Source organism: Haliotis rubra, unplaced genomic scaffold (assembly GCF_003918875.1).
Source record: "Haliotis rubra isolate DU_JTF1 unplaced genomic scaffold, ASM391887v1 Scf148, whole genome shotgun sequence".
Lineage (NCBI taxonomy): Eukaryota > Metazoa > Mollusca > Gastropoda > Lepetellida > Haliotidae > Haliotis > Haliotis rubra.
Window position 1 is genome coordinate 1,754,546 of NW_025765425.1, and position 12,764 is coordinate 1,767,309.

Genomic DNA, 12,764 nt, shown 5'->3' on the forward strand with positions numbered 1-12,764 from the left:
TTTGTTGTGGAGTGTTTCATATTTTCTAATCCGTTCTTCTTCTTTCAGCAAACTGGGCAGAAGCCAGACCCACTTGGAAGCGGAACAGATGCCTCCCATCTTAACCAGCTGATGCTTCCCATCTTCCAGTCCACCCCCAGAGATCAAATAGCTGGTTCCCCAGGTGTACGGGCCTCTGACCCCACCCTCACAGCCAGTGAGCAGAAGGTTCGTTGCCCATTGAAAATATCATTACTTTCCATTTGTATACAGTGGCAGTTGTAGTATTTGCAACTCATCCTTGTTGTAAATACCATATACCGTTCAAACTTGCCTGAAAATCTGTTCAACCCATGAAGATCCGGGTTAGAATTGGTCTTCAGCTACCCATGCTTGTTGTAAGGAGTGACTAACGGGATTGGGTGCTCCGACGCACTGACGTGGTTGACATGTCATCGTATCGAAATTGCGTAGACCCATGTTCATGCTGTTGATCACTTGATTGTCTGGTTCAGGCTTGATTATTTACAGACCTCTGCCATATAGCTGGAATATTGCCGAGTGCAGCGCTAAACATCAAACAAACAAACAAACTGAAAATCTGTGCATAGACGGCTATATATAAAAGGTCCATGGCACCTTAAAAATGTTATCTTGTCATGGAAATATAGTTTTAACCTCTCAAAATCTGTCCCATTGAGAATATTAATTGCATTATTTGCATTTTTCACTCTTGAATTAAAAAGTGTTTTACCTTGTAGTTATAGCTGTGTTATCCAAGTCACAGGTAAAATATGGAACTGTCACTGTGAAGCGAGTACTATCATTATAGCCAGAAATATTTTCCTTTTCAGAAACTGCATGAGTTGACTGCTACATTTTGTAGTGTCAATCAGAAATGTTCAGAACAGCAGGAGAGAATCTTGTCACAACTGCTAAAGCTGCAGGACCTTGGCAGTCAGGGAACTCACTTCCACTAGGGTAGGTTATCTCTCCACTAGGGCGGGTCATTTCTCTACTAGAGCAGGTCAACGGTCCAATAGGGTACACCATAACTAGGATAGGTCAACTCTGCATTAGGGTAAGTCAACTCTCCACTAGGATAGGTCAACTCTCCACTAGGGTAAGTCAACTCCCCACTAGGATAGGTCAACTCTCCACTAGGGTAAGTCAACTCTCCACTAGGATACGTCAACTCTCCACTAGGGTAAGTCAACTCCCCACTAGGATAGGTCAACTCTCCACTAGGGTAAGTCAACTCTCCATTAGGGTAAGTCAACTCCCCACTAGGATAGGTCAACTCTGCATTAGGGTAAGTCAACTCTGCATTAGGATAGGTCAACTCTCCACTAGGATAAGTCAACTCTCCACTAGGATAGGTCAACTCTCCACTAGGGTAAGTCAACTCCCCACTAGGATAGGTCAACTCTCCACTAGGGTAAGTCAACTCCCCACTAGGATAGGTCAACTCTCCACTAGGGTAAGTCAACTCTCCATTAGGGTAAGTCAACTCCCCACTAGGATAGGTCAACTCTCCACTAGGGTAAGTCAACTCTCCACTAGGATAGGTCAACTCTCCATTAGGATAGGTCAACTCTCCATTAGGCTTAGTCAGCTCCCAACTAGGATAGGTCACCTCTCCACTAGGATAGGTCAACTGTCCATTAGGGTAATTCAACTCCCCACAAAGGTAGGTCCACAGTATGCTAAGGTAGGTCCACGCTCTGCTAAGGTAGGTCCACAGTCTGCTAAGGTAGGTCCACACTCCGCTAAGGTAGGTCCACACTCTGCTAAGGTAGGTCCACACTCTGCTAAGGTAGGTTCACACTCCACTAAGGTAGGTGAATACTCCTTTAGGGTATGTCAACTTGCAACTATGGTCGATCTTGTCCACCAGAATAGATCAACTCTCCACTGGGATAAGTCTACACTTCACTAGGACAGGTCAGTTCTTTATTAGGTCAGGTCAGCACTCCACTACGGTGTGTCAACTCTCCATTATGGTAGGTAATCTCTCTGCTAGGATAGGTCAGTACTTTACTAGTGTAGCGTTTTAAAAATTCTCATCTGATGGAATATCTCAGTTGTGTATTGTATTGACTAATATATCTACACAGAGATTTCAACTACAAGATTTCAGCAAGGGTGGATACTGGACTTACATTTTCAGTTAACTCCCTTATACTTCAGTAACTAGCATGCAAGCTTAACCCAAGATGTGTCTGGTTTGTTTCAGACATACGGACAGCTGTGTGCTCTTATGTCATGTAACGTTTGTGGAAACAGACAGATGGATGATGGAAGACATGGCTGCAGTTTGTGCTTGTCTGCCCAGAACTTCAGACGGGGATTGAGTCAAATTTTCCTAGATGTTTGCACACATTATTGTGTGTGGACAAAATTTTACCATACACTACAATGGGTATGAAATCCTAACATATTTGTTTGAGTTTTGTCAAATTACCCTTCTATATGTCACATTGACTGTGTGTGTAATTGCAGGGTGTGATAAGAAAGGCGTTTATGATTCAAAATGGCCATTACATTCATTGTTGTCATTGGTTACTGGCCCTTGGGAACTTGTTGTATTACTGTGATGGGTATACATTATGATATGTGTTAACTGTTGGCACTGGTCGGTAGCTGACTTGACAGTTTGTACACAGTCATCACTATGGAGACTGGTTTGTTGTTGGGGTATTATTCTCATATTTACTATCTTAGAAAATATGAATTGGATAATTAGGTCTATTTTGACATTTTGCTGTTAACTATTCATCTATAGTTATAGAGTGTGTACATTTTCATGCAAGTAATTACTATGTAATTATGAAGTATTTCATGAATAATTATTTGTGATAAATAACAAGATGTGTTTTCTCATATAATCATGATACTCAAGAGTGGTAATATGGTTTGATATTTGCTTTACTGCTTGTGACACTTTTACTTTTATGTGGAAATTAGACTGTGTAATTACCTTATAAAGGTTTTATTTCACAGTATTTTCCATTATTAATAACTTGTTGGTACTTTACCCCAAACCTTTATTGGAGTTCAAAATATTTTTGTTGTGCTCTGCTCAAGGATTGAACATATTGCGTTTGAGATAACTGCAAATACCTTTAAAATTGCTTCTGTGATGTTAAGCAATAAGCACTTGCTCTCACTCTAGCTTAGAGTAATTTTAGTTTGATGTTTCATTTGAAATCTGTAAGACAATACACAGGGCCTAGATTTTCGAAGCTCTCTTAGCGCTAAGATAGTCGTAAGTTAATGTTAATGTATGGCACTTACGACTATCTTAGCGTTAAGGGAGCTTTGAAAATCTGGGCAAAAAGTGAAAGAGTAAGCCCAGAAGGAACTTTCAGCTGAAATCGTTATGATATTGACCTTTGGTATGGTTAGTTATGTTCTTACGACACACAAGTCACATTTATTTTGTAAATGAATTCCAGATTGGTAAACAAAAAACATGGTTTATCTAAATACCTTTTTGCAGGAAACAAATTTCAGTGAATCAATCTTAGCATGTTAGTGTTTAATATAAAATTACAATTATGCATAAAATTAATCTGGAATTGGGAGCTGGAGCTCAACAACCACCTGACCAGTTGGTCGTACTGTATCCTTTCTATGAAAAGGGAAAACTTGATGTTCCTTGGGTGGTTTGTGGTTCTGTTTGCCAGGAAGTAAGCTTGTAGTAAGATAATTAGCCATGGATTTCATTTTACAAGAGTCTTCATAATGTAGATAAGTAGAATGAATATATATATATATATGTGTAAAGGAAACATATACTTCTTCACCTTGTACTTATGCTCTCATTTAGTACTGCTGTCATATTGTACACTGTATGATGTCTTGCATTTGCAAAGTTATGAGGATGAAGAGTCCAATATTTTACTTTCTAAATGTGCTCTAATCTGTGGTAATGATAAGAGAAACTAATCTTGGGTTGATCATCTTATATAACTAGAATGTCAATTAGATGTATTTATCAGTGTTTTGAACATTGGTATTTCAGTCCAATGTGTCCAATGTTTCATTTTCCTCCTTATGTCATGTTAATACGGTAGACATTTTCTTTTGTATTTAAGTTATTGTTTGCAGAATGGGGTTACTTTGTACTTTAATTTGAAATTAGTTACTTTTTTTCAGTTTTAAATAATGGGTTTGGGAGGTATCCACCCAAATGTATATTCATTCATAGTAAGATGATACAGTTGAATGAAGGTTGGTTGCTCTTCCTGTCAAGAAGGAATTTGCCCTTTCCCCCTGTTGGATTTGATAAACGTCAGCAGATAAAGAAGAAATTAGGAAGGGAGGTAACTCCAATGGGGTGACTAACATCTTTTGTGGTGCTGCCACTTTTCTTATGTTTTAATTGGTTGTTATTCTTCATTTTTTTTATTTAGGATGATGATATTCATTTATGTCAGATTTTCTCCAGGTCAAGGAATTTTGGATTTGACTGTTTGGATTGTATTTCATGTGTTGAAGGGCATTAATACATTTATGCCTTTTTATGTAATATTTAGAAGGCTGTCAAGATGTATCATCAAACCTGAAAAATGACTCAACAAAGACATTCTCAAGTATGAGGTGTGGAGGGGAAATGTAGCACCTTTGGAAGTTCTGAAACTTTAGTCTGAAGTCAGGTTTTGCATGAATATTACAATCACTGTTGACAGAAGAAACAGGGTTTGAAACAGCCCAGCAGTCCGTTCCACTAAGCCATCGTAGTATGACTGTTACAGGTCTTATAGACTGGGAGTTGGATTGTTGTGTATTGATCGTCTTTGTGATCTGTCGCACAGAAAAGAGCCACAGAAAGATCATTCTTTTTGTGTAAAAAAATAGGAAAATGACTTTTTTGGTATTTTCCCGATATAAGCTGTGAGGAATGTAAACAGTCATTTGTGGCACCTTTTGAGAGATGCCTTGACAGTCTTTCAGTTCCGCTTTGCTTGAATTGGGTTATGCATTTAGCCTTGAAATTGTGATGGAATTCTTATCATATAAGATATTTGCCTAGCTTGTCTAAGGCACCTTGTACACTACGTGTATCTCTTTTTAAGGTGTCCGTAGTTTGTAATGAGTGTTCTATCTTGCCCACAATCATCTGACAGGGCACAGCTATTGCAGATAAATCATTTTGCAGTTGTCATCTGAGTTCACATAATTCAGAAATTGATACGGCTCATACACGTGAACATATTTGGCTCCCAAGACAAGATACTGTCAGCGAAATTGTTGTCTGTATTAAGTGACTTTTAGGGTTCTTAAGTTCTGAACATGGTTTTTCTCAATTTCAAATAGCTGTATTGATCTTGCAAATGCTTATAAAGGCTTTCCAAGAGCCAATATATGGCCTTTGTCTGGGTAATACATTTGATTTGTCAATAGATTATTTATCACTTTTGTCAGGATGGAAGTATTTTAGATATTTTTGTGGGGTTTCTATAAGGAACAGTGATACACTCACAAAGTGGAATATTTGAAAGTGTTCTCAGGACAACCTTAGGTTAAAATTCTTTTTGAAATTGGTTAATTCCGTGTGTAGTTTTGCTGAAAGTGGCAGATGCCAGGTGATTGTGTAATAGCATGTGCTTTGTCAGTGTTGATGCTTGAGTATAACAGGATGTGCAAGGATACACCATTACAGGGCATCAGTGACATGCTTACGTCACTTCCTGTCAGAACCCTGATGTAGATGTGAGATATAACCTGTATCACATCTTTGCAGGGAATTACTGTAGAGGGATAAACCACATGTTCTATGTGTGGAAGACATATTGCTGTCTGAGGGCATGGTTAAAGTTAACAAGTAGACCAAATTGCATCACAAAACTGCTTAAGATTGTAGATACCATTGGGCTAATTCATCTAGCCTGCAATTTTGGCCTTAACATGTTATTTTCAATGAGACATGATATGTGGTCAAAATCTTCATATGTGGTTTATTGTATAATTTGATCAACTTTGATATACTAAGGGCACCATGTCCTAACATCTTACAGGCTCTTCAGGGACTGACGTATGCACTGTTGGAAACAATTTTGATTTTATATTGTGCTTGATTTACCAAAGCACAGAAATGCTTCGATCAAGGTGTGATTGTGATCAGATGAGAATATGAAGGAGATTTGCTCTAAATATTTGCGGTTTACTTTCCACAATAAAACTGATACTACCAAATGTTTGAGTTTTGTATTTGCACTTTCCAGTTAGCTGTATCCAACTCGTGTCCTTATGAAAGCTCCAAAGTCCCCTTATAGATCATTTGTGATGTAGTGAATACCAGAAATGGGCTTCACACTTTATACCCATGTGGGGAATTGAACCCAGGTCTCCGGCTTGACAAGCGAATGCTTTAACCACAAGGCTATGAGGAGCCAGGAGGAGAACAGTGAAGACTAGTCCCAAGGACCAATTGCCTTGAATATATGATTCAGACTAAGATGGTAGTAATGTTTTATTTACACACACATGTACATATATACAGCAAGGCAACATGGGATATGTACAAGGATGGTATATACATGATGATTTTTCATTGCCCATTGTACACCTAATTATTTGTGTCTCTTCACATTCAAGGATTCTACAATAGTTTTGATGTGATGGAGTCTTCAGCTTTAGCCACTTGACACAAGCCAGAGACTAGTCACTAGTAAAATTCTGTCCAGTCTGGTAAGCTCAGATAATCATACATGTAATAACACTAAAATGTACTAAAAATTATATTAAGAACCTGGTCTGTCCTGTGGACTGATTTTTTAAAATGAGTCATGCTTGGCCCTCTTTCAGCAACATTTCTGCAATATCATGGTGGAACACCAGAAACCGAGCTCACACATTGAACTTAGCTAAACCTGAGCCTTTGGCTAGATAAACATATGTTTTACTACTAGACTACTCAACTGCCGTTATCAGTCTAGAGCTACACATGATCTGTAGTTTCTTCACCTCCCTGGCTTCAGTGACAACAACTTTATTTCAAGGCAGTTAATTTAGTCCTGAAATAGAAATATTCGAACATATCTGTTCTGCTTAACAAAAATATACTGTTGGAATGTAAATGTGTACATATCCCCAAACCTGCCCCAAATCTTTTGTGTCAATCTTGTAAGTCAATCAATCTTTTATTCACACTGTGATTTTGGTTGTGTGTTTCTCCACTTTTTGAGAAGTCGCCTCTTCATCACGTCCCCAAGTGCTTGCTCAACTCGGTGGTACCTTATAGAGCCTAACACCTGTAATCAAATGAGGAGTACCTGTCTTCATCTGCTTGCTCAGTTCATGGGTGCATTTTGGTTCCAACACGTCCAATGTGAAACTAGCATCAAGGAATCCATCACATGTGATTCAATATAACTGATGTTTCAGTTTGTCCTTAGAATTACAGCTGTGAAACTCAATCAGTGTCTTGTTAGTCTCTTAATACAGTCTGTTCAAGTCATCCCTGGCTTTTCCTGCTTTTTGGCATCTTCTTATTGGCGCCTGACTCGAGGTCCTTGGCCCGGTAGTAATGTGGCGTTACTTCCAGAAGCCAGCCATTCTCTATCTCGATCACCTGGAAACCAAGTTAGGATAGTAACTGTTTAGATTTAAACAAACCTGTTAAAAAATAACAATGGAATCTACAGTTTGTTTGTTTGTTGTTTTAAGCCCCACACAGCAATATTCCAGCTATATACTTCCTAGATACTGAGACAACAAAGCTCCTAATGCAAACACTTGTAATCTCAAAGCTGGACTATTGCAACTCATTCTTTTGCAACACGGCATCTTCAACACGGCAGAAAATTCAAAACGCAGCAGCTCGTGTGGTCTCTCGAACCCATCGCCATGACCATATATCGCCAGTTCTGAAAACCCTTCACTGGCTTCCAGTAAAGTACAGGATTTACTTCAAGATTCTGCTACTGACTCATAACTGCCTCTACGATGACCAGTCCTGTGACTACCTTCGCCAGCTTGTACATCTGCATGTACCCACCAGAGCTCTTAGATCAATAGATACGTTAAGACTAACACAGCCAAGCACTAAAACATCCATGGGTGATAGAGCCTTTTCTGTAGCAGCACCAGCTCTATGGAACAATCTTCCCGTCACCCTCAGACGAACTGAGTCCCAGTCACTTTTCAAGAACTTGCTCAAAACCTACTTCTTCAAGATGGCTTCTGAATAGAACTCTTTTCACACTTATTGTGTTTTTAACGATATATGCAGCGCCGTTGAGCATCTATGATGGAAACTAGGCGCTATACAAGCCAATTATTATTGTATGGTGGAGGTCTGTAAATAATCAAGTCTGGACCAGACAATCCAGTGATCAACAGTATGAGCATCGGTCTACACAACTGGGATATGATGACGTGTCAACCAAGTCGGTCAGCCTGACCATCTGATCCCGTTCGACGCCTCTAATGATAAGCATGGGTTGCTGAAGACCAATTCTAACATGGAAGAATCTGTATAAGTTGGGACAATATAAAACTGTCTTAAGTTTTTCTTGACCTATTTTCTGTATAGGAATAAACAGTAAATGTCAAAGTTTGGCTGTCTCTTTGTGTGCCACTATCATTTATGACCAACTTCAAGATGAACACAAGATAACGCTCCCACTCACCTGTCTCATGAACTCTTTCGAGGTGAACACCAGTTCGTGGTAGATAAGCCATCGTGGCAGCTCTTCAAACAATGAGCTGTTTGGATGGATCATGACCGTCTGATGGTGTTTGACTGTCTTGTACTGTCCGCCCTTGTCCATCCTGGATGTGTGGTAGAAGTAGCCTGCTGTAACGGCCTGTAGGGACAAAATAACACTTAAGAGTGAGGTGAAATGTGGTTAATGTCATCTTAAAGAGCATTGTGAGTGAGTGAGTGGGCTCAGATACCATGCTTCTATTTAACTTGAATACCACACTGTCATAGTATACCAAGCCAACCTGCTGTAACAGCCTGTGTCAAGATGACAGCACACTAACTTCAGAGTGAGGTATGTAGTATAATGTCATCTTAAAGATTATTGCACATTTTGTGTGTGTGTGCTGCATGCAGCTGCTTGTACTCGGATATTGGGTAGCCTAGTGGTTAAAGCGTTGGCTGCACGCAGCTTGTACTACATGGGCACTGTGACTAATGCCTGTTTTATAGTGCCCAAATCCACTAAGACAGCAGGCAACACACTGAGTCCTAACATACTGACCCCCCAAGCCGGCCAGTCCTTGTTTATTCCTTAAAGCTAAGTGCTAGGCAGGCATCTATGATTTGATCAATGTTGGAAAATGTCGAGCGTATCGTAGCAAATTCATTCAATATGTGCAATTCCCGAATTTAATCCCTGGGCTTAATTACAGTTTCATCAATCTGATTACAAAAAGGGCCATTTTTCATTATTAAACCTGAGGCTTAAATATATGAATTCCTGGTAGGACTGTGAAACATTGTTACCAGCTAGTTGAAGACTTTCCTATTTGATAGACAGTATGCCATGGATACTTACCTTTCGAATATTGACAGTCTCTCCAGGGTTGGACACAATCTCTATTTCCACTCTGTCCAGGAGCCCCTCAAGCTGTTCACGGACGTCACGGGCTCGCTTCATGGACCGGTGCTGTATGAAGTTCTCATAACACCACTGTGTGGAGTAGTCTGTGTCCTCCCATTGGGTGTACACATTCAACAAGGTCAGATGGTCTCCTCCAGGGACGAAGAAATTAACACGAGCTGTATCTGCATGGACTATTTTGTCTTTGGGACGGTAGAATATTGCATTGTTCACAGACAACATGGCAGCTATTGTGATCACTTCCTTGGAACACTTGTATCTGAAACAACATCATGATAATTTGATTCAATGATTTGTTTTTAAGGCAAAGACAAAATAAGAGGAGCTCAGGTGGGTTAAATGTTGCTTTGAAGAGTTCTACTCCATGGCATTTCAGATTTCAGTGGGAGGAAAGCCGGAAAAGGTGTTATTCTAAATTCTAAATCACTTTGGTAAAACCTATAATCACGGGTATGGTGCTGACAAACCTACAAATCATAACTGTGGGATTCAAACCCATGATCACAGGTTTCTGGCATACCCAGATACAGTGAACTGCAGGGCCATAGATTTTGTTTGTTTAATGCAGCACTCCAGCAACATTCAAGCTATATGGTGGTGGCCTGTAAATAGTTGAGTCTGGACCAGACAATCCAGTGATCAGGAACATTGATCTATGCAACTCGGACACGCTGGCATGTGTCAACCAAGTCAGCGAGCCTCACTAACCGATTCCATCAGTCGCCTTTTATGACAAGCATGGGTTACTGAAGACCAATTCTAACCCGGGTCTTCATTGATGCAGGGCCTTAGAAGACCTTGCCCCCTGTGTCCCTGACATAATGAAAATTATACATATTTAAATGTATTATTGTATCATTGTGGGGTCTTCCACATTACAATTTCTGAGAACCAGAATGTTCTAGGATATTTAATAGGGACTCAATCATTGTTATCCTTTTTGGTATCCAAAGCAACAGGACTAGAAATTTTGTTTGAATTAAATAAAGTGAAAGAGAAATATTACAATCATTCATCCGATAATGAACACTGAAAGTTTGTCGTTTAATACAGCAGTCAGCAATATTCCAGCTCCCTGTATATGACAGCTGTCAGTAAATATTTATATTAGGATGAGACAATCCAGTAATTTACAATACTAAAAATGGATCTCTGTAACTGGTTCAACCAACTACAAAATTTGACAACCTGATCCACTTAGTCGCCTGTTATAACAAACACTGTTGGCTGGGACATATTCTTCTGACTGACTGACTGAGTTTGGTTTTACGCCGCTTTTAGCAATATTCCAGCAATATCACGGTGGGGACACCAGAAATGGGCTTCACTCATTGTACCCATGTTGGGATTCGAACCCGGGTCTTCGACGTGACAAGCCAACGCTTTAACCACTAGACTACCCCACCGCCCCTATTCTTCCTGAAATCCTCACAGGTCACAAAGCGTATAATAATACAGACAATGAATCTATCTTACTTTTCGGAAGCAAGGATCATCTTGGACATCATGGGATCAACAGGAAACTCGGCCATGCGTCTCCCGAGCTTTGTGAGCTCCCCCATGTGGTTGAGTGCCCCGAGAGCATACAGCTGCTCTAAAGCGAGCACCAGAGTCTCGTGGGGTGGCGGGTCCATGAAGTCAAAGTTGATGAGATCGTTAATCCCCAGACTCTTCAACAACAGCACCACGTTGCCGAGGTTGGTGCGCTGGATCTCAGGGATGGTGTTGTCCTCCAGTTCGTTCTTGTACGCCCATGCCGTGTACAACCGGAAACACTTTCCTGCAGCAACACGCCCTGCCCGACCAGCCCTCTGATTGGCTGATGCCTGGAAGAGGCGAGAAACAAAGTCATAAACATCTGTTTTCATTCTTCTGTCCTGACAGATGTCAGTAATCAATATCAACTATGAACGCTCAAAGTTTCTTTTCAGAGTGAGGGAATGCATCAAGATGGTTTTATGCCACATCTAAGCAATATTCCTTCACTCATGGAATTCTAGAAATGGGTTCCAAACATTTTATGCATGTGGGGAATTGAACCTAAACTTTAGTCAAACAAGTGAACACCTCAATCACCAGGATAGAAGGTATTAAGGCCAAAGTTACTGACTGATTCATGCATAAGAAAGATCCTAAAGTGTAATGCAACATCTGAAACTACACATTGAAGACTTGACAAAGTCTGTGTCTGCATGTGTATCTGTATTGACCAGGGTGGACTAATGGCTGTTTCAAAGAGTAAGCCAAAAAGATATCACGTCCGGTGAAACATGGATATTGTGTCAGTACCAATCAGACACAGCATGATGACTACGAACAGACCAGTTTTATGCCCTTAATTTTGAAGCATCATCTTGTACCAACCTTCCACTCTCAATAGGGCTGGATATTGCCCTGATTCTCATATTGCGATATATTGCAATAATTTAAGACATATTGCAATATATATTGCGATATATTAAATGGAGGGTTTCTGCCCAAGTGCATACATCATAAATTCATAATAGCTCTGTGTGTGTGTGACATTATCTTCTTAGTTGCTGTTACACCATACTTTCAGGCTCCCAGTCCTCATTGTGCATGGCTGTATGCCAATGGTTTACAGATAAATAAAATGATATAGAACCTTAATGTGGAATGTTTAATTGAGATATTGCAACAAAGGTTTGAGAACATAATGATAAAGTAATAGTAATAGTATAACATACGTTTCATAGTCAGTGATTTTAAGGGGTACACCCATTTTGTTCTGGGGAGCTTGGGGTGGGTGGTGGTTTAGCAGTTTATGTACACACGTTTTAGGGAGGGGGGTGGGGGTGGGGGTGGGGATGGTGTCAGCAAGTTTGTACATAACACTATGTTTAAAATTATGCTAAGAAATTATGGGAAGGAGGGGGTAATTGATTTTGTACATGACATGCAAGGGGGGTGGGATGGGGTGTTCACTCATTTTGTACATAATTTTTAGGGGTGTGTGTGTGTGTATGTGCTCCATTCACATTGTACATGCTTCTCCATAAAAATCATCATCACCCTCCAAGTAATAAATTATGAGTGGTCCCTTAATTCCTCCAAAATGTCACATATGAGACCATTCAATTGGTAGAATAGTTGGCACTTTTGGAGCCACTTACAAAGATACTCCCACTTGTAAAATGTTACATAAAACCAACAGAAATAAAAGTATATTTGGCACTTTTAGAT

At 39.9% G+C, this 12,764-nt stretch overlaps 2 protein-coding genes across 4 annotated transcripts in view; one reads left to right on the forward strand and one right to left on the reverse strand.

The window, feature by feature from the left end:
- LOC124269849 (roquin-2-like) overlaps nt 1-6,180 on the forward strand; it is a 38,591-nt gene extending 32,411 nt beyond the window's left edge. For all 3 annotated transcript variants that reach the window (XM_046704896.1, XM_046704897.1, XM_046704898.1), the window contains exons 16-18: nt 49-207; nt 834-960; nt 2,216-6,180. In XM_046704896.1, the coding sequence (XP_046560852.1) occupies nt 49-207; nt 834-959 (285 nt within the window). In that variant the 3' untranslated portion in view covers nt 960; nt 2,216-6,180. The remainder of the gene's footprint in view (nt 1-48; nt 208-833; nt 961-2,215) is intronic.
- Nucleotides 6,181-6,439: 259 nt separating this feature from the next.
- LOC124269850 (pre-mRNA-splicing factor ATP-dependent RNA helicase DHX16-like) overlaps nt 6,440-12,764 on the reverse strand; it is a 43,862-nt gene continuing 37,537 nt past the window's right edge. Inside the window, 5 exon segments of the mRNA XM_046704899.1 lie at nt 6,440-7,462; nt 7,464-7,558; nt 8,619-8,795; nt 9,495-9,819; nt 11,037-11,386. Of these exon segments, the coding sequence (XP_046560855.1) occupies nt 7,423-7,462; nt 7,464-7,558; nt 8,619-8,795; nt 9,495-9,819; nt 11,037-11,386 (987 nt within the window). The 3' untranslated portion in view covers nt 6,440-7,422.